Genomic DNA, 22725 nt, shown 5'->3' with positions numbered 1-22725 from the left:
TGTGTTATAGCTTTACTAAGTTGACATTTTTAGGTATGCCTGGTGCTGCTCCTGGCATGCCCTCCTGCACTCTTCATTGAACCAGGGTTGATCCCCTGGCTTGATGGTAATGGTAGAGTGAGGGATATGCTGGGCCATGAGGTTACAGATTGTGTTCGAGTACAATTCTGCTGCTGCTGGTGGCCCACAGCACCTCATGGATGGCCAGTCTTGAGTTGCTAGATCTGTTCAAAATCTATCCCATTTAGCACGGTGGTAGTGTCACACAACACGATGGAGGGTATCCTCAATGTGAAGGTAGGATTCATCTCCACAATGAGTGTGCAGTGGTCACTCCTACCGATACTGTCATGGACAGATGCATCTGTGACAGGCAGGTTGGTGAGGATGGGGTCAAGTATGTTTTTCCCTCTTGTTGGTTCCCTCAGCACCTGTCACAGACCCAGTCTAGCAGTTATGTCCTTTAGGACTCGGCCAGCTCGATCAGTAATGGTGCTACTGAGTCACTCTTAGTGATGGACATTGAAGTCCCTCACCCAGAGTACATTCTGCGCACTTACCACCCTCAGTGCTTCCTCCAAGTGGTGCTCAACATGGAGGAGCATTGATTCATCAGCTGAGGGAGGGCTGTACGTGGTAATCAGCAGGAGGTTTTCTTGCTCATGTTTGATCTGACGTCTCATGCAACTTCATGGGGTCTGGAGTTGATGTTGAGGACTCCCAGGGTAACTCCCTCCTGACTGTATACCACTGTGCCCCCACCTCTGCTGGGTCTGTCCTGCCAGTGGGACAGGACATACCCAGGGATGGTGATGGTGGTGTCCGGGACATTATCTGTAAGATATGATTCCGTGAGGATGACAATGTCAGGCTGTTGCTTGACTAGTCTGTGAGACAGCTCTCCCAATGTTAGCACTAGGCCCCCAGATGTTAGTAAGAAGGACTTTGCAGGGTCGACAGGGCTGGGTTTGATGTTGTCCTTTCTGGTGCCTAGGTCAATGCCAGGTGGTCTGTCCAGTTTCATTCCTTTTTATTGACTTTGTAATGGTTTGGTACAACTGAGGGGCTTACTAGGCCATTTCAGAGGGCATTTAAGAGTCAACCACATTGCTGTGGGCCTGGAGTCACATGTAGACCAGACCAGGTGAGGACAGCAGATTTAGACACATAGAAAATAGGAGCAGGTCATTCGGCCCTTCGAGCCTGTTCCGCCATTCAATATGATCATGGCTGATCCTCTATCTCAACGCCATACTCCCGCTCACTCCCCATACCCCTCGATGCCTTTAGAGTCCAGAAATCTCAGTGATCCAGATGGGTTTTTACAACAATCGACAATGGTTTCATTTAATTCCAGATTTGTTTTTATTGAACTCAAATTCCACCATGTGCTGTGGTGGGATTCGAACCCAGATCTCCAGAGCATTACCAGCCCAGTGACAACACCAGTACGCCATCACCTCCCCATTTAGAAGCTTAAGGGGTGATTTGATGAAAGATTTCAAGATATTAAAGGGACAGATAGGGTCAATAGAGAGAAACTATTTCCACTGGTTGGGAAGTCTGGGACTAGGGGCAGAGTCTAAAAATGTGAGCCAGACATTTCAGGAGTGAAATTGGGAAACACTTCTTCATACAAAGGGTGCGAGAAGTTTGGAACTCTCTTCCACAAATTGCGAATGTTAATTGTAAATCTGAGGTTGATAGATTTTGTCAGCCGGGAGTATTAAGGGATACGGGACAAAGGCTGGTGTACAGATTCAGGTGCAATCAACCATGATGTCACTGAATGGCAGAAGACACTCAAAGGGTTAAACGGCCTCCTGCTGTTCCCATGTCCTATTTTCCTGGCTGGCACAGGCTCTATGGGCTGAATGGCCTCCTCTGTGCTGTGGGATTTTATGATCCCAGTGATAGGTGAAGAAGGGCCAAATGCACTGCTTTTGGAATCAAAAGGTGAAAAAGGATGAAAGGGTTACTGTAAAACACAGGATTAGATCAGATATACGGCACAGAGACAGACCTTCCAGCCCACGCCAGTGTTTATCTCTACTCGAGCCTTGTCCCATCTTTTCTCATCTAAATTTGCCTTTGTAACCCTCTGTTCCCTTCTCCCTCAAACACTTGTCTAGTTTCCTCTTAAACATGTTTTGTACTTTAAATGTTACAATCTCCAGTCAACCAAGGGTCACTTCCACAAGTGCTAACTTACAAAAACAGTCAAAAGGAAATTCAAAAAAATGTCAATTCCATAACACTATACTATTCATTTCATCCACTCCCCGTGGGAGCAAGTTCCACATTCTCACCACTCTCTGGCTAAAGGAGTTTCTCCTGAATTCCCTATTGGATTTCTTGGTGACTGTCTTATATTGATGATCTCTAGTTATACTCTTTCCCACAAGAGGAAACATCCTCTCTGTATCCACTCTATTAGAACCTTGCAGAATTTTAAAGACCTCGAATGAGTCACCCCTCAGCTTCCTTTCTCCAAGAGAAAGGAGACCCAGCCTGTAATCCATTCCTGGTATGTAAATCCAAACATTTCTGGTACCATCCTTCTAAATCTTCTCTACACCCTTTCCAGAATCTCTATGTACTTTTTATAATACGGTGACCAGAACCCTAAGAATAGTCAAACCAAGGTTCATTAAAAGTTTAGTACATCTTCACTATTTCTCTATTCTTCTCAATTTTCAAATCTTAATAAAGAGTTTATTTAGCACTCCAATGTCGACTCAAAAAATCCTGAAGCACTTCTCGTACAATGAATTACTTCAAAATCCAGTTTCATCAAAATAAACTTATTCCCCAAATCAAGCCACACTTACATTCAACTGTCGTACTTTGTCATCGATGTCACTCTCAGAGAAATGCTCTACGTTGGTGAGCTGCAGATCCATCTCGGTGAGCCACACCAGGATACATTCCCGGGAACTTTCAAACTCTTCCCTTTGATTGGTGAAGTGCTGCCGAAATATAAATGGGGTGAAAAGAGAGGAACGTTTTCAGGGTTAAAAACAGAAAATGCTGGAATAGCTCAGCAGGTCTGACAGCGTCAGTGGAGAGAGAAGCAGAGTTAACGTCTCGAGACCGTGTGATTCTTTTTCAGAACTTCTACAGAAGAAGTCATATTGCACTTGAAACGTTCACTCTGCTTCTCTCTTCACAGGTACTGCCAGACCTGCTGAGCTTTTCCGGAACTTTCTGTTTCTACTTCGGAGTTCCAGCATCCGCAGTATTTTGCTTTTATTTTAATGGTTTCCTGATGCCCAGTCACTGTGACATGAGGCTGTATATTTTTGAAGTCCCACCTTCAGGGCTAAAAGCGAGATCCAACCACACTCCGGAGCTCAGCGGGATCGGAGAGTAGCATGTCGGGATCGGAGAGTAGCACGGTGGGATCGGAGAGTAGCACGGTGGGATCGGAGAGTAACATGGTGGGATCGGAGAGTTACACGGTGGGATCGGAGAGTTACACGGTGGGATCGGAGAGTAACACGGTGGGATCGGGGAGTAACACGGTGGGATCGGGGAGTAGCTCGGTGGGATCGGAGAGTAGCACGGTGGGATCGGAGAGTAGCCCGGTGGGATCGGGGAGTAGCTCGGTGGGATCGGAGAGTAGCTCGGTGGGATCGGGGAGTAACACGGTGGGATCGGGGAGTAGCTCAGTGGGATCGGAGAGTAGCTCGGTGGGATCGGGGAGTAACACGGTGGGATCGGAGAGTAGCCCGGTGGGATCGGGGAGTAGCTCGGTGGGATCGGAGAGTAGCTCGGTGGGATCGGGGAGTAACACGGTGGGATCGGGGAGTAGCTCAGTGGGATCGGAGAGTAGCTCGGTGGGATCGGGGAGTAGCTCAGTGGGATCGGAGAGTAGCTCGGTGGGATCGGGGAGTAACACGGTGGGATCGGAGAGTAGCACGGTGGGATCGGAGAGTAACACGGTGGGATCGGAGAGTAGCACGGTGGGATCGGAGAGTAGCTCGGTGGGATCGGAGAGTAGCTCGGTGGGATCGGAGAGTAGCACGGTGGGATCGGAGAGTAGCACGGTGGGATCGGGGAGTAGCTCGGTGGGATCGGAGAGTAGCTCGGTGGGATCGGAGAGTAGCTCGGTGGGATCGGAGAGTGCCACGGTGGGATCGGGGAGTAGCTCGGTGGGATCGGAGAGTAGCTCAGTGGGATCGGAGAGTGCCACGGTGGGATCGGGGAGTAGCTCGGTGGGATCGGAGAGTGCCACGGTGGGATCGGAGAGTGCCACGGTGGGATCGGAGAGTAGCACGGTGGGATCGGGGAGTAGCTCGGTGGGATCGGAGAGTGCCACGGTGGGATCGGAGAGTAGCTCGGTGGGATCGGAGAGTAACACGGTGGGATCGGGGAGTAGCTCGGTGGGATCGGAGAGTAACACGGTGGGATCGGAGAGTAGCACGGTGGGATCGGAGAGTAACACGGTGGGATCGGAGAGTGCCACGGTGGGATCGGGGAGTAGCACGGTGGGATCGGAGAGTAGCTCAGTGGGATCGGAGAGTAGCACGGTGGGATCGGGGAGTAACACGGTGGGATCGGAGAGTAGCTCAGTGGGATCGGAGAGTAGCACGGTGGGATCGGAGAGTAACACGGTGGGATCGGGGAGTAACACGGTGGGATCGGGGAGTAGCACGGTGGGATCGGGGAGTAACACGGTGGGATCGGAGAGTAGCTCGGTGGGATCGGGGAGTAGCACGGTGGGATCGGGGAGTAACACGGTGGGATCGGGGAGTAGCACGGTGGGATCGGGGAGTAGCTCGGTGGGATCGGGGAGTAACACGGTGGGATCGGAGAGTAGCACGGTGGGATCGGAGAGTAGCTCGGCAGGATCGGGGAGTAGCACGGTGGGATCGGAGAGTAGCTCGGCAGGATCGGGGAGTAGCACGGTGGGATCGGAGAGTAGCTCGGTGGGATCGGACAGTAGCACGGTGGGATCGGAGAGTAGCTCGGTGGGATCGGACAGTAGCACGGTGGGATCGGAGAGTAGCACGGAGGGATCGGGGAGTAGCACGGTGGGATCGGAGAGTAGCTCGGTGGGATCGGGGAGTAGCACGGTGGGATCGGAGAGTAGCTCGGTGGGATCGGAGAGTAACACGGTGGGATCGGAGAGTAGCACGGTGGGATCGGAGAGTAGCACGGTGGGATCGGAGAGTAACACGGAGGGATCGGGGAGTAACACGGTGGGATCGGAGAGTAACACGGTGGGATCGGAGAGTAGCTCGGTGGGATCGGAGAGTAGCACGGTGGGATCGGGGAGTAACACGGTGGGATCGGAGAGTAGCACGGTGGGATCGGAGAGTAACACGGAGGGATCGGAGAGTAGCTCGGTGGGATCGGGGAGTAGCTCAGTGGGATCGGGGAGTAGCTCGGTGGGATCGGGGAGTAACACGGTGGGATCGGGGAGTAACACGGTGGGATCGGGGAGTAGCTCAGTGGGATCGGGGAGTAGCACGGTGGGATCGGGGAGTAACACGGTGGGATCGGAGAGTAACTCGGTGGGATCGGAGAGTAGCTCGGTGGGATCGGGGAGTAGCTCGGTGGGATCGGGGAGTAGCACGGTGGGATCGGAGAGTAGCACGGTGGGATCGGGGAGTAGCTCAGTGGGATCGGGGAGTAACACAGTGGGATCGGAGAGTAGCACGGTGGGATCGGGGAGTAGCACGGTGGGATCGGAGAGTAGCACGGTGGGATCGGAGAGTAGCACGGTGGGATCGGAGAGTAGCACGGTGGGATCGGGGAGTAACACGGTGGGATCGGAGAGTAACACGGTGGGATCGGAGAGTAGCACGGTGGGATCGGAGAGTAGCACGGTGGGATCGGAGAGTAGCACGGTGGGATCGGAGAGTAGCACGGTGGGATCGGAGAGTAACACGGTGGGATCGGAGAGTAGCACGGTGGGATCGGAGAGTAGCACGGTGGGATCGGAGAGTAACACGGTGGGATCGGAGAGTAGCACGGTGGGATCGGAGAGTAACACGGTGGGATCGGAGAGTAGCACGGTGGGATCGGAGAGTAGCACGGTGGGATCGGAGAGTAGCACGGTGGGATCGGGGAGTAACACGGTGGGATCGGAGAGTAACACGGTGGGATCGGAGAGTAGCACGGTGGGATCGGAGAGTAGCTCGGTGGGATCGGGGAGTAACACGGTGGGATCGGAGAGTAACACGGTGGGATCGGAGAGTAGCACGGTGGGATCGGAGAGTAGCACGGTGGGATCGGTGAGTAACACGGTGGGATCGGAGAGTAGCACGGTGGGATCGGGGAGTAGCACGGTGGGATCGGAGAGTAGCACGGTGGGATCGGTGAGTAACACGGTGGGATCGGAGAGTAGCACGGTGGGATCGGAGAGTAGCACGGTGGGATCGGAGAGTAGCTCAGTGGGATCGGAGAGTAGCTCGGTGGGATCGGAGAGTAGCACGGTGGGATCGGAGAGTAGCTCAGTGGGATCGGGGAGTAACACGGTGGGATCGGAGAGTAGCTCAGTGGGATCGGAGAGTAACACGGTGGGATCGGAGAGTAGCTCAGTGGGATCGGAGAGTAGCTCGGTGGGATCGGGGAGTAACACGGTGGGATCGGGGAGTAACACAGTGGGATCGGAGAGTAGCTCGGTGGGATCGGGGAGTAGCTCGGTGGGATCGGAGAGTAGCACGGTGGGATCGGAGAGTAGCTCAGTGGGATCGGAGAGTAGCACGGTGGGATCGGGGAGTAACACGGTGGGATCGGAGAGTAGCTCGGTGGGATCGGGGAGTAGCTCGGTGGGATCGGAGAGTAGCACGGTGGGATCGGAGAGTAGCACGGTGGGATCGGAGAGTAACACGGTGGGATCGGAGAGTAGCTCAGTGGGATCGGAGAGTAGCACGGTGGGATCGGAGAGTAACACGGTGGGATCGGAGAGTAGCTCAGTGGGATCGGAGAGTAGCACAGTGGGATCGGAGAGTAGCACGGTGGGATCGGGGAGTAACACGGTGGGATCGGGGAGTAGCACAGTGGGATCGGAGAGTAGCTCAGTGGGATCGGAGAGTACCTCGGTGGGATCGGAGAGTAGCTCGGTGGGATCGGAGAGTAGCTCGGTGGGATCGGGGAGTAACACGGTGGGATCGGGGAGTAGCACAGTGGGATCGGAGAGTAGCTCAGTGGGATCGGAGAGTACCTCGGTGGGATCGGAGAGTAGCTCGGTGGGATCGGAGAGTAGCTCGGTGGGATCGGAGAGTAGCTCGGTGGGATCGGAGAGTAACACGGTGGGATCGGAGAGTAGCTCGGTGGGATCGGAGAGTAGCTCAGTGGGATCGGAGAGTAGCTCAGTGGGATCGGAGAGTAGCTCAGTGGGATCGGAGAGTAGCACGGTGGGATCGGAGAGTAGCTCGGTGGGATCGGAGAGTGCTCGGTGGGATCGGAGAGTAGCACGGTGGGATCGGAGAGTAGCTCGGTGGGATCGGAGAGTAGCACGGTGGGATCGGAGAGTGCTCGGTGGGATCGGAGAGTAGCACGGTGGGATCGGAGAGTAACACGGTGGGATCGGAGAGTAACACGGTGGGGTCGGGGAGTGCTCGGTGGGATCGGAGAGTAACACGGTGGGATCGGAGAGTGCTCGGTGGGATCGGAGAGTAGCACGGTGGGATCGGAGAGTAACTCGGTGGGATCGGAGAGTGCTCGGTGGGATCGGAGAGTAGCACGGTGGGATCGGAGAGTAACACGGTGGGGTCGGGGAGTAGCTCGGTGGGATCGGAGAGTAGCACAGTGGGATCGGAGAGTAGCTCGGTGGGATCGGAGAGTAACACGGTGGGATCGGAGAGTGCTCGGTGGGATCGGAGAGTAGCACGGTGGGATCGGAGAGTAACTCGGTGGGATCGGAGAGTGCTCGGTGGGATCGGAGAGTAGCACGGTGGGATCGGAGAGTAACACGGTGGGATCGGGGAGTAGCTCGGTGGGATCGGGGAGTAGCTCGGTGGGATCGGAGAGTAGCACGGTGGGATCGGAGAGTAGCTCGGTGGGATCGGAGAGTAGCACAGTGGGATCGGAGAGTAGCTCGGTGGGATCGGGGAGTAGCACGGTGGGATCGGAGAGTAGCACAGTGGGATCGGAGAGTAGCACGGTGGGATCGGGGAGTAGCTCGGTGGGATCGGAGAGTAGCTCGGTGGGATCGGAGAGTAGCTCGGTGGGATCGGAGAGTAACTCGGTGGGATCGGAGAGTAACACGGTGGGATCGGGGAGTAGCTCGGTGGGATCGGGGAGTAACACGGTGGGATCGGAGAGTAGCTCGGTGGGATCGGGGAGTAGCTCGGTGGGATCGGAGAGTAGCACAGTGGGATCGGAGAGTAGCACGGTGGGATCGGAGAGTAGCTCGGCAGGATCGGGGAGTAGCTCGGTGGGATCGGGGAGTAGCACAGTGGGATCGGAGAGTAACTCGGTGGGATCGGAGAGTAACACGGTGGGATCGGGGAGTAGCTCGGTGGGATCGGGGAGTAACACGGTGGGATCGGAGAGTAACACGGTGGGATCGGGGAGTAGCTCGGTGGGATCGGAGAGTAACACGGTGGGATCGGGGAGTAACACGGTGGGATCGGAGAGTAACAGGTGGGATCGGGGAGTAGCTCGGTGGGATCGGGGAGTAGCACGGTGGGATCGGAGAGTAGCTCGGTGGGATCGGAGAGTAGCACGGTGGGATCGGACAGTAGCTCGGTGGGATCGGGGAGTAGCACGGTGGGATCGGGGAGTAGCACGGTGGGATCGGGGAGTAGCTCGGTGGGATCGGAGAGTAGCACGGTGGGATCGGAGAGTAGCTCGGTGGGATCGGGGAGTAGCTCGGTGGGATCGGGGAGTAACACGGTGGGATCGGAGAGTAGCTCGGTGGGATCGGGGAGTAGCTCGGTGGGATCGGAGAGTAGCTCGGTGGGATCGGAGAGTAACAGGTGGGATCGGGGAGTAGCTCGGTGGGATCGGGGAGTAGCACGGTGGGATCGGAGAGTAGCTCGGTGGGATCGGAGAGTAGCACGGTGGGATCGGGGAGTAGCTCGGTGGGATTGGGGAGTAGCACGGTGGGATCGGGGAGTAGCACGGTGGGATCGGGGAGTAGCTCGGTGGGATCGGAGAGTAGCACGGTGGGATCGGAGAGTAGCACGGTGGGATCGGAGAGTAGCACGGTGGGATCGGAGAGTAGCTCGGTGGGATCGGAGAGTAGCACGGTGGGATCGGGGAGTAACACGGTGGGATCGGAGAGTAGCTCGGTGGGATCGGGGAGTAGCTCGGTGGGATCGGAGAGTAGCACGGTGGGATCGGAGAGTAACATGGTGGGATCGGAGAGTAGCACGGTGGGATCGGAGAGTAGCACGGTGGGATCGGAGAGTAACACGGTGGGATCGGGGAGTAGCACAGTGGGATCGGAGAGTAGCTCGGTGGGATCGGAGAGTAGCACGGTGGGATCGGAGAGTAGCTCGGTGGGATCGGAGAGTAGCTCGGTGGGATCGGAGAGTAGCTCGGTGGGATCGGAGAGTAGCACTGTGGGATCGGAGAGTAGCACGGTGGGATCGGAGAGTAGCTCGGTGGGATCGGGGAGTAGCTCGGTGGGATCGGAGAGTAGCTCGGTGGGATCGGAGAGTAGCTCGGTGGGATCGGAGAGTAGCTCGGTGGGATCGGGGAGTAGCTCGGTGGGATCGGAGAGTAGCTCGGTGGGATCGGAGAGTAGCACGGTGGGATCGGAGAGTAGCTCGGTGGGATCGGAGAGTAGCTCGGTGGGATCGGAGAGTAGCACGGTGGGATCGGAGAGTAGCTCGGCAGGATCGGGGAGTAGCTCGGTGGGATCGGGGAGTAACACGGTGGGATCGGAGAGTAACACGGTGGGATCGGAGAGTAGCTCGGTGGGATCGGAGAGTAACGTGGTGGGATCGGAGAGTAGCACGGTGGGATCGGAGAGTAACACGGTGGGATCGGAGAGTAGCTCGGTGGGATCGGGGAGTAGCACGGTGGGATCGGGGAGTAACACGGTGGGATCGGAGAGTAGCACGGTGGGATCGGGGAGTAGCTCGGTGGGATCGGGGAGTAGCACGGTGGGATCGGGGAGTAACACGGTGGGATCGGGGAGTAGCTTGGTGGGATCGGAGAGTAACATGGTGGGATCGGAGAGTAGCTCGGTGGGATCGGAGAGTAGCACGGTGGGATCGGAGAGTAGCTCGGTGGGATCGGAGAGTAGCTCGGTGGGATCGGAGAGTAGCACGGTGGGATCGGAGAGTAGCACAGTGGGATCGGAGAGTAGCTCGGTGGGATCGGGGAGTAGCTCGGTGGGATCGGAGAGTAGCACGGTGGGATCGGTGAGTAACACGGTGGGATCGGAGAGTAGCTCGGTGGGATCGGGGAGTAGCACAGTGGGATCGGGGAGTAACACGGTGGGATCGGGGAGTAGCACGGTGGGATCGGGGAGTAGCACGGTGGGATCGGGGAGTAGCTCGGTGGGATCGGGGAGTAGCACGGTGGGATCGGAGAGTAACACGGTGGGATCGGAGAGTAGCTCGGTGGGATCGGAGAGTAGCTCGGTGGGATCGGGGAGTAGCTCGGTGGGATCGGAGAGTAGCTCGGTGGGATCGGGGAGTAGCTCGGTGGGATCGGAGAGTAGCACGGTGGGATCGGGGAGTAACACGGTGGGATCGGAGAGTAGCTCGGTGGGATCGGGGAGTAGCACGGTGGGATCGGAGAGTAGCACGGTGGGATCGGAGAGTAGCTCGGTGGGATCGGGGAGTAGCACGGTGGGATCGGGGAGTAACACGGTGGGATCGGAGAGTAGCTCGGTGGGATCGGGGAGTAACACGGTGGGATCGGAGAGTAGCTCGGTGGGATCGGAGAGTACCTCGGTGGGATCGGGGAGTAACACGGTGGGATCGGAGAGTAGCTCGGTGGGATCGGAGAGTAACACGGTGGGATCGGGGAGTAACACGGTGGGATCGGAGAGTAGCACGGTGGGATCGGAGAGTAACACGGTGGGATCGGAGAGTAGCTCGGTGGGATCGGAGAGTAGCACGGTGGGATCGGAGAGTACCTCGGTGGGATCGGAGAGTAGCACGGTGGGATCGGAGAGTACCTCGGTGGGATCGGGGAGTAGCACGGTGGGATCGGAGAGTACCTCAGTGGGATCGGGGAGTAACACGGTGGGATCGGAGAGTAGCTCGGTGGGATCGGAGAGTAGCTCGGTGGGATCGGGGAGTAACACGGTGGGATCGGGGAGTAACACGGTGGGATCGGAGAGTAGCTCGGTGGGATCGGGGAGTAGCTCGGTGGGATCGGGGAGTAACACGGTGGGATCGGAGAGTAGCTCGGTGGGATCGGAGAGTAGCTCGGTGGGATCGGGGAGTAACACGGTGGGATCGGGGAGTAACACGGTGGGATCGGAGAGTACCTCGGTGGGATCGGAGAGTACCTCAGTGGGATCGGGGAGTAACACGGTGGGATCGGAGAGTAGCTCGGTGGGATCGGAGAGTACCTCGGTGGGATCGGGGAGTAACACGGTGGGATCGGAGAGTAGCTCGGTGGGATCGGGGAGTAGCTCGGTGGGATCGGAGAGTAACACGGTGGGATCGGAGAGTAGCTCGGTGGGATCGGGGAGTAACACGGTGGGATCGGAGAGTAGCTCGGTGGGATCGGAGAGTACCTCGGTGGGATCGGGGAGTAACACGGTGGGATCGGAGAGTAGCACGGTGGGATCGGAGAGTACCTCGGTGGGATCGGGGAGTAGCACGGTGGGATCGGGGAGTAGCACGGTGGGATCGGGGAGTACCTCGGTGGGATCGGGGAGTAGCACGGTGGGATCGGAGAGTAACACGGTGGGATCGGGGAGTAGCACGGTGGGATCGGGGAGTAACACGGTGGGATCGGAGAGTAGCTCGGTGGGATCGGAGAGTACCTCGGTGGGATCGGGGAGTAACGTGGTGGGATCGGAGAGTAGCACGGTGGGATCGGGGAGTAACGTGGTGGGATCGGAGAGTAGCTCGGTGGGATCGGGGAGTAACGTGGTGGGATCGGAGAGTAGCACGGTGGGATCGGGGAGTAACGTGGTGGGATCGGAGAGTAGCTCGGTGGGATCGGGGAGTAACGTGGTGGGATCGGAGAGTACCTCGGTGGGATCGGGGAGTAACACGGTGGGATCGGAGAGTAGCTCGGTGGGATCGGGGAGTAGCACGGTGGGATCGGGGAGTAGCACAGTGGGATCGGAGAGTAGCACGGTGGGATCGGAGAGTAGCTCGGTGGGATCGGGGAGTAACACGGTGGGATCGGGGAGTAACACGGTGGGATCGGAGAGTAGCTCGGTGGGATCGGAGAGTAGCACGGTGGGATTGGAGAGTAACACGGTGGGATCGGAGAGTAGCACGGTGGGATCGGAGAGTAACACGGTGGGATCGGAGAGTAGCTCGGTGGGATCGGGGAGTAACGTGGTGGGATCGGAGAGTAGCTCGGTGGGATCGGGGAGTAGCTCGGTGGGATCGGAGAGTAGCACGGTGGGATCGGAGAGTAGCACGGTGGGATCGGAGAGTAGCTCGGTGGGATCGGGGAGTAACACGGTGGGATCGGGGAGTAGCACGGTGGGATCGGAGAGTAGCTCGGTGGGATCGGGGAGTAACACGGTGGGATCGGAGAGTACCTCGGTGGGATCGGGGAGTAGCACGGTGGGATCGGAGAGTAACACGGTGGGATCGGAGAGTAACACGGTGGGATCGGGGAGTAACGTGGTGGGATCGGAGAGTAGCTCGGTGGGATCGGGGAGTAACACGGTGGGATCGGAGAGTACCACGGTGGGATCGGGGAGTAACACGGTGGGATCGGAGAGTAGCTCGGTGGGATCGGAGAGTAGCTCGGTGGGATCGGAGAGTAGCACGGTGGGATCGGAGAGTAGCTCGGTGGGATCGGGGAGTAGCACGGTGGGATCGGAGAGTAGCTCGGTGGGATCGGGGAGTAGCTCGGTGGGATCGGGGAGTAACACGGTGGGATCGGAGAGTAGCTCGGTGGGATCGGAGAGTAACACGGTGGGATCGGGGAGTAACACGGTGGGATCGGGGAGTAGCTCGGTGGGATCGGAGAGTAGCTCGGTGGGATCGGAGAGTAGCACGGTGGGATCGGGGAGTAGCTCGGTGGGATCGGAGAGTAACACGGTGGGATCGGGGAGTAACACGGTGGGATCGGGGAGTAACACGGTGGGATCGGAGAGTAGCACGGTGGGATCGGGGAGTAGCTCGGTGGGATCGGAGAGTAGCACGGTGGGATCGGAGAGTAGCTCGGTGGGATCGGAGAGTAGCTCGGTGGGATCGGAGAGTAGCACGGTGGGATCGGAGAGTAGCACGGTGGGATCGGGGAGTAGCTCGGTGGGATCGGAGAGTAGCACGGTGGGATCGGAGAGTAGCTCGGTGGGATCGGAGAGTAACACGGTGGGATCGGGGAGTAACACGGTGGGATCGGGGAGTAGCTCGGTGGGATCGGAGAGTAGCTCGGTGGGATCGGAGAGTAGCACGGTGGGATCGGGGAGTAACACGGTGGGATCGGAGAGTAGCACGGTGGGATCGGGGAGTAACACGGTGGGATCGGAGAGTAGCTCGGTGGGATCGGAGAGTAGCTCGGTGGGATCGGAGAGTAGCACGGTGGGATCGGAGAGTAACACGGTGGGATCGGAGAGTAGCACGGTGGGATCGGGGAGTAACACGGTGGGATCGGAGAGTAGCACAGTGGGATCGGAGAGTAGCTCGGTGGGATCGGGGAGTAACACGGTGGGATCGGAGAGTAACACGGTGGGATCGGAGAGTAGCACGGTGGGATCGGGGAGTAACACGGTGGGATCGGAGAGTAGCACGGTGGGATCGGGGAGTAACACAGTGGGATTGGAGAGTAGCTCGGTGGGATCGGAGAGTAGCTCGGTGGGATCGGGGAGTAGCTCGGTGGGATCGGAGAGTAGCACGGTGGGATCGGGGAGTAGCTCGGTGGGATCGGAGAGTAGCACGGTGGGATCGGAGAGTAGCTCGGTGGGATCGGAGAGTAGCTCGGTGGGATCGGGGAGTAGCTCGGTGGGATCGGAGAGTAGCACGGTGGGATCGGAGAGTAGCACGGTGGGATCGGGGAGTAACACGGTGGGATCGGAGAGTAGCTCGGTGGGATCGGGGAGTAGCTCGGTGGGATCGGAGAGTAGCACGGTGGGATCGGAGAGTAGCACGGTGGGATCGGGGAGTAACACGGTGGGATCGGAGAGTAGCTCGGTGGGATCGGGGAGTAGCTCGGTGGGATCGGAGAGTAGCACGGTGGGATCGGAGAGTAGCACGGTGGGATCGGGGAGTAGCACGGTGGGATCGGAGAGTAACACGGTGGGATCGGAGAGTAGCACGGTGGGATCGGAGAGTAGCTCGGTGGGATCGGGGAGTAGCACTGTGGGATCGGAGAGTAGCTCGGTGGGATCGGGGAGTAGCACGGTGGGATCGGAGAGTAGCTCGGTGGGATCGGGGAGTAGCTCGGTGGGATCGGGGAGTAACACGGTGGGATCGGAGAGTAGCACGGTGGGATCGGAGAGTAACACGGTGGGATCGGAGAGTAGCACGGTGGGATCGGAGAGTAGCACGGTGGGATCGGAGAGTAGCACGGTGGGATCGGAGAGTAGCTCGGTGGGATCGGGGAGTAGCACTGTGGGATCGGAGAGTAGCTCGGTGGGATCGGAGAGTAGCACGGTGGGATCGGAGAGTAGCACGGTGGGATCGGGGAGTAACACGGTGGGATCGGAGAGTAACACGGTGGGATCGGGGAGTAGCACGGTGGGATCGGGGAGTAACACGGTGGGATCGGAGAGTAGCACAGTGGGATCGGAGAGTAGCTCGGTGGGATCGGGGAGTAGCACGGTGGGATCGGAGAGTAACACGGTGGGATCGGAGAGTAGCACGGTGGGATCGGGGAGTAACACGGTGGGATCGGAGAGTAGCACGGTGGGATCGGGGAGTAACACAGTGGGATTGGAGAGTAGCTCGGTGGGATCGGAGAGTAGCTCGGTGGGATCGGAGAGTAGCACGGTGGGATCGGGGAGTAACACGGTGGGATCGGAGAGTAGCACGGTGGGATCGGGGAGTAACACAGTGGGATTGGAGAGTAGCTCGGTGGGATCGGAGAGTAGCTCGGTGGGATCGGGGAGTAGCTCGGTGGGATCGGAGAGTAGCACGGTGGGATCGGGGAGTAGCTCGGTGGGATCGGAGAGTAGCACGGTGGGATCGGAGAGTAGCTCGGTGGGATCGGAGAGTAGCTCGGTGGGATCGGGGAGTAGCTCGGTGGGATCGGAGAGTAGCACGGTGGGATCGGAGAGTAGCACGGTGGGATCGGGGAGTAACACGGTGGGATCGGAGAGTAGCTCGGTGGGATCGGGGAGTAGCTCGGTGGGATCGGAGAGTAGCACGGTGGGATCGGAGAGTAGCACGGTGGGATCGGGGAGTAACACGGTGGGATCGGAGAGTAGCTCGGTGGGATCGGGGAGTAGCTCGGTGGGATCGGAGAGTAGCACGGTGGGATCGGAGAGTAGCACGGTGGGATCGGGGAGTAGCACGGTGGGATCGGAGAGTAACACGGTGGGATCGGAGAGTAGCACGGTGGGATCGGAGAGTAGCTCGGTGGGATCGGGGAGTAGCACTGTGGGATCGGAGAGTAGCTCGGTGGGATCGGGGAGTAACACGGTGGGATCGGAGAGTAGCTCGGTGGGATCGGAGAGTAGCACGGTGGGATCGGAGAGTAGCACGGTGGGATCGGAGAGTAGCTCGGTGGGATCGGAGAGTAGCACGGTGGGATCGGAGAGTAGCACGGTGGGATCGGAGAGTAGCTCGGTGGGATCGGAGAGTAGCTCGGTGGGATCGGAGAGTAACACGGTGGGATCGGAGAGTAGCTCGGTGGGATCGGAGAGTAGCTCGGTGGGATCGGAGAGTAGCTCGGTGGGATCGGAGAGTAGCTCGGTGGGATCGGAGAGTAGCTCGGTGGGATCGGAGAGTAGCACGGTGGGATCGGGGAGTAGCTCGGTGGGATCGGAGAGTAGCACGGTGGGATCGGGGAGTAGCTCAGTGGGATCGGAGAGTAACACGGTGGGATCGGGGAGTAGCACGGTGGGATCGGGGAGTAGCACGGTGGGATCGGGGAGTAGCTCGGTGGGATCGGGGAGTAGCACGGTGGGATCGGAGAGTAGCACGGTGGGATCGGGGAGTAGCTCGGTGGGATCGGAGAGTAACACGGTGGGATCGGGGAGTAGCACGGTGGGATCGGGGAGTAGCTCGGTGGGATTGGAGAGTAGCTCGGTGGGATCGGAGAGTACCTCAGTGGGATCGGAGAGTAGCACGGTGGGATCGGGGAGTAGCTCGGTGGGATCGGGGAGTAGCACGGTGGGATCGGGGAGTAGCACGGTGGGATCGGGGAGTAACACGGTGGGATCGGAGAGTAACACGGTGGGATCGGAGAGTAGCTCGGTGGGATCGGGGAGTAGCACGGTGGGATCGGGGAGTAACACGGTGGGATCGGGGAGTAGCACGGTGGGATCGGGGAGTAACTCGGTGGGATCGGAGAGTAACACGGTGGGATCGGGGAGTAGCTCGGTGGGATCGGAGAGTAGCTCGGTGGGATCGGAGAGTAACACGGTGGGATCGGAGAGTAGCACGGTGGGATCGGGGAGTAGCCCGGTGGGATCGGGGAGTAGCTCGGTGGGATCGGAGAGTAGCTCGGTGGGATCGGGGAGTAGCTCGGTGGGATCGGGGAGTAGCTTGGTGGGATCGGGGAGTAGCTCGGAGGGATCGGAGAGTAGCTCGGTGGGATCGGAGAGTAGCTCAGTGGGATCGGAGAGTAGCTCAGTGGGATCGGAGAGTAGCACGGTGGGATCGGGGAGTAGCACGGTGGGATCGGGGAGTAACACGGTGGGATCGGAGAGTAGCACGGTGGGATCGGGGAGTAACACGGTGGGATCGGAGAGTAGCACGGTGGGATCGGAGAGTAGCACGGTGGGATCGGGGAGTAACACGGTGGGATCGGAGAGTAGCACAGTGGGATCGGTGAGTAGCTCGGTGGGATCAGGGAGTAACACGGTGGGATCGGTGAGTAGCTCGGTGGAATCGGGGAGTAACACGGTGGGATCGGGGAGTAAGACGGTGCCACCGGCCGCTAATTAAAAGCCGTTGCGTCCAACTGAGGGGCCGCCCACCCAGCCACCCCCTCCCCCAGTGCTATTGGGCCAAGCAGAGAGCCAGCAGCTGGGGCAGTACCTCTGCTAGCGCTGGTCACTGCTGGGGCTGCACCTTCAGGATGAGGGCACCTCAATGCCAACGTGCCCTCGACACACAGGAAGCCGGGTCCGAGGAGGGAGGTGGGAAGTGGCCGTTAATTGGGCTGTCCAATGGGCAGACACACCGTTAAGGTGCCACGGCAGCAGAGGATAGAGGCTGGCGCTCTGCTCAACGTCTTCCCTCACCTTATCGCCACCCTCCCACCTCCCAGCCTGACAGCAATGGGGTGGGAAAATTCAGCCCACGGTGACACGCGCAGGTCAGGCTGATTCCCAGCGTTGGACCGTGTGCCTTTTCCCACAAGCATAACATCAGGAAGCTGCTCCCACTCTGCCAATCTCATCCAGCGAAAGCCAAACCTAAAAATGGGAGTAAAAAGCCGGGGCTGAGGGAAGTTCTGAACTGACAAAATATAATCCCTCAGCAGGAAACATTAAATCCTTCTAATCACCTTCCACTACACCAAGACAGGCTGCAGGAGGGTGGGGGTGGGGGGGTGGGTGGGGAGGATGGTGGCTTTTCCATTCTTAATGTGACCTCTGCGATCAAAATCCCATTCGAGGAATAGAGAACGAGTCTCTGTAAGCGTCACTTAAAAATCAAAATCACTCAAATACATCAACTGGAAACACCAGAAAAAAAAAATGACTGTTTCCTGCTGCATCTGAAATTGTGGATTTCATTTGACAGCGGCTTTGAACCAGTAAATTCCTGTGTGTGGCTGCTTAACCTGGGCAGAGGGTTATTATAATAAATATTGGGGTGCAATGATCGATGAGCAGTGGTGGTGGGGGTAGTGGGAGGTTGTAGGGGGTTGGGGGGAGGAGGATTGTGGGTACAAAGAGCGGGGAGAGTGTTGTCCAGGTGTAATTAACAAGCGTAATTCACTCGGGCCCAGGTTGCTTCAATAGTTTGTGGTGGGAATTTGCTTTATGTCCCGGTTACTCCCACCTCTGGGCCTCTAACAGACAGGAAATACATCCCTCCCGGTGTACACATGGAACGGGTAGGGGGCAGGCTCAAGGGGCTGAATGGTCTCACCCTGTGGTGTCAGATTCTGCTCCTGCGCAAGTGTTGGAAGCTGACCCTCCCCCCGCCCCCCTACCGGCGAGTCGGCCCCTTGCCGTTCACCAGCGTTGCCATAGTTACCTTGAGCCTGCGTAAGATGGCGGTGATGCGTTTCTGCAGGCTGTCCCAGCGCTGGTTTCCCTCGTGCACCATCTGCTTCAGGCGGCGGGATGAGTCGGTCCTGTTCTCTCTCGCCAGTCGCCTGTACTGTTTGTTGATCAGCTCCAGTTGGGTGAGACTCTCGTGAATCTGCCTCTGGAACGTCTGCGGCAAAGGAACAGTCAGAGAATGATGGGGCTCAGAAAGAGGCGGCTCTCCCCCTTGCACGGCGGTGTTGACTCTTTGGGAGAGTTATCCAGTTTGTGCCACTGTTACCCCACAGCAGTGCTGATTTTTCACTTTTAAATATTTATCAATTCCCTTTTGAAAGTTCCTGTTGAATCTGCTTCCACTACCCTTTCAGGCAGCACATTCCAGATCACAACAACTCGCTCTGTAACAAACATTTCTCCAAATTTCACCTTTACCCAGTATTTTCACTCTGTGTCCCTCTGGTTACCAGACCCTCTGTGTCACTCTGTGTCCCTCTGGTTACCAGACCCTCTGTGTCACTCTGTGTCCCTCTGGTTACCAGACCATCTGTGTCACTCTGTGTCCCTCTGGTTACCAGACCCTCTGTGTCACTCTGTGTCCCTCTGGTTACCAGACCCTCTGTGTCACTCTGTGTCCCTCTGGTTACCAGACCCTCCTGCCACTGGAAACAGTTTCTCCGTATTTACCCTATCAAAACTCCTCATGATTTTGAACTCCTCTATTAAACCTCCTCCTAAACTTCTCTGCTGCAAGGAGAACGATTCCAATTACTCCATTCTCCCTACGTAATCGTCATCGTCGGTACTGTCTGAGTAAATCTGTTCCATACCCTCAGGAGGAGTCTGTCACCGTCCCTCCCTCATCACCAATACAGAGGGCAGGACAAACACTAGCAAATGACAGAACATTCTCCTATTTAAAACAAAAATAAGAATAATGAACACTGAAACCCTTCCCATTCTCGAGAGATGACCAGCTACCCCTCACACTCACTCAGAACCGCCCATGCCCAGCTCAGCCTCAAATCACCTCAAATTTTTTCAGCTCCTCTTTGGCGAGTGAGTACAAGACTTGGGAGGAGTTGGGTTGAGCTGCAGTTCGTTCGGCTCCCTTCAGCCAGTCCTCGAAGCGGGAGTAATCATCCAGGAACTTCTGCCAAAGTCTCCACGTCTCCTCGATCCTGCGATGGTAAAGAAAGCATTTCCAATTTATCACACAGTGTGAACCATTGCCAACCCCATTACCGCACAGTGAGGGTAATTGGTTTTCCCATTACCGCATGGTGAGGGTAATTGACTTTCCCATTACTGCACAGTGAGGGTAATTGGCTTTCCCATTACTGCACAGTGAGGGTAATTGCCTTTCTCATTACTGCACAGTGAGGGTAATTGCCTTTCTCATTACCGCACAGTGAGGGCAATTGACTTTCCCATTACCGCACAGTGAGGGTAATTGGCTTTCCCATTATCACACAGTGAGGGTAATTGGCTTTCCCGTTACTACACAGTGAGGGTAATTGGCTTTCCCATTACTGCACAGTGAGGGTAATTGGCTTTCCCATTACCACACAGTGAGCGTAATTGACTTTCCCATTACTGCACAGTGAGGGTAATTGGCTTTCTCATTACTGCACAGTGAGGGTAATTGACTTTCCCATTACTGCACAGTGAGGGTAATTGGCTTTCCCATTACTGCACAGTGAGGGTAATTGGCTTTCCCATTACTGCACAGTGAGGGTAATTGGCTTTCCCATTACTGCACAGTGAGGGTAATTGGCTTTCCCATTACCACACAGTGAGTGTAATTGACTTTCCCATTACTGCACAGTGAGGGTAATTGGCTTTCTCATTACTGCACAGTGAGGGTAATTGGCTTTCCCATTACCACACAGTGAGGGTAATTGATTTCCCATTACCACATGGTGAGGACCATCATTGATAAGGTATTTAAGATGATTGCGAGAGAGAAACTATTTTCTCTGGTGATTGGGGCTTGTAGGGGGTGGAGAGTGGTGTGAGTGGGGGGGAGCATTGATGGGTGGGGGAGGGGAGTCCAGAACAAGGGAGCAGAATGTTAAAATGAGAGCCAGGCAGTCCAGGGTGATGTCAGGAAGAATCTCTTCACACAAAGTGGGGTGGAAATCTGGAACTCTCTCTCCTCACTTCACCCCCACCCCAATCACCATTGAACGTTTTTTGGCTGGTAAATTGGCAGAGACCACTCAAGATGCTGAGTATCACTTCAGAGGGCAGTTCCAGCTCAATCCAGGTTGCTGTAGTTCTGGAGTCACGTGGATTCAGACTGGGTAAGGCTGGTAGGCTTCCTTCCCTAAAGGACGTTACTGAAGCCATTGGGTTTTAACACCAGCCTGACAGCTTCATGGTCACTTTTTTATCTCCAGATTTTTAAACTGAATTCAAATTCTCCATCCTACGGCAGTGGAATTATCTGGATATTTGCCACAGTAAATGGTCACGGGCTAAGGTGGGAAAGGAACGACAATTCAGCCAGGGGATGTCGCACCCCATCAGTAACCCCATGGTGGCCTCAAGGAGTGGGGTGGGACCCTGAAATTGTTCCCCCGCCACGACCAATCCCAACGTACTTCATCCGGCGTTCCACCGACATGGCACAGATGTTGCGCCACCTGCGGTCCAGAGTCCGTGTGGTCTGTTGGATAGAGTCGCATTCTGTCTCGGTGTCCGTGTCAAGCAGGAGGCTGTCACACAGGCTCAGGACTGATGTCACACCCACACTGTGCTGCTCAATGTCCCTCTGCAACTCCTGAAACAAGAGGGCAAGGGTCACACAATGCGCACACACAGACACACACACTCACTCGCACTCACACACTCACACTCAATCACACACACACACTCACACACGCACTCACACACACACACGCACGCACACACACACACGCACGCACACACACGCACGCACAATCACACACACACACGCACTCACACACACACACGCACTCACACACACACACGCACTCACACACACACACACGCTCACACGCACACTCACACATGCACACACTCACACACACACACACTCACACACACGCACTCACACACACGCACGCACACGCACGCACTCACACACACGCACTCACACACACGCACTCACACACACGCACTCATACACACGCACTCACACACACGCACTCACACACACACGCACTCACACACACACGCACTCACACACACACGCGCACTCACACACACATGCACACACACACACACACACGCACTCACACACACACACGCGCTCACACACACACACGCGCTCACACACACGCGCTCACACACACGCGCTCACACACGCGCTCACACACACGCTCACACACACATGTCACACACACACGCTCACACACACACGCACTCTCACACACACACGCACTCACACACACACACGCACTCACACACACACACACATGCACTCACACACACACACATGCACTCACACACACACACACACGCACTCACACACACACACATGCACTCACACACACACACATGCACTCACACACACACACGCACTCACACACACACACGCACAGCACTCTCTAACACGCATGCAAAGCACCCTCTAACATACACACAATCATACTAACACAGGCACACACCAACACACATGTACAAGCATTCTCAGATACATGTACACAAACACTCTCTAGCTCACATCAACATATATACACCAATCTCTCACACACACACTGACACACACCAACACACATGTGCACAAACATTCCAACATACCTGCATTCACTTAACACACACACAAAACCTCACAAACATACACATCAACACAAATACAAAAATACTAACAGTCACATACATAAACATTAACACAATCATGTCTGGATACTATATCACCCACACACACATGCAAACACACACATACAGAGAGTAACTTGAATTCATATAGGAACAGGAGTCACTGGGCTATGGTCCCTGAAGCTCTCCATCACTGCACTTTTATACAATGCCGTTGACATAGTGAAACACATCTGCAAACACTGTTACATAGAGAGAGGCACTGCCATACACACCTTGATGTATAAATGCAGACATATTCACATACATTCACATTAACACACATGAACACATTCAACATGCATGCAGTAAGACAAACCCATTCACTATGCATCATTAGTTTAGAGGACTGAGGGGAGATTTGATTGATCCTGAACAGCCTTGACAAGGTGGATGTAGAAAGGATATTTCCTCTTGTGTGTGAGTCCAGAACTAGGGGACACTGGTTTAAAATGAGGGGT

The 22725-nt window shown here is 56.6% G+C and overlaps 1 protein-coding gene across 1 annotated transcript in view; it reads right to left on the bottom strand.

Annotated features, from left to right (window-relative positions):
- The window catches only part of LOC121292388 (nesprin-2-like), a 62134-nt gene that overhangs the window by 4513 nt on the left and 34896 nt on the right, over positions 1–22725 (bottom strand). The window contains exons 10-13 of the mRNA XM_041214238.1: positions 21046–21224; positions 19470–19620; positions 18429–18611; positions 2832–2969 (exon numbers count right to left, since the gene is read on the bottom strand). Of these exons, the coding sequence (XP_041070172.1) occupies positions 2832–2969; positions 18429–18611; positions 19470–19620; positions 21046–21224 (651 nt within the window). The remainder of the gene's footprint in view (positions 1–2831; positions 2970–18428; positions 18612–19469; positions 19621–21045; positions 21225–22725) is intronic.

The sequence above is a fragment of the Carcharodon carcharias genome, chromosome 20 (genome assembly GCF_017639515.1).
Source record: "Carcharodon carcharias isolate sCarCar2 chromosome 20, sCarCar2.pri, whole genome shotgun sequence".
Taxonomy (NCBI): Eukaryota; Metazoa; Chordata; class Chondrichthyes; order Lamniformes; family Lamnidae; genus Carcharodon; species Carcharodon carcharias.
This window is presented reverse-complemented; position numbering and strand designations above follow the sequence as displayed.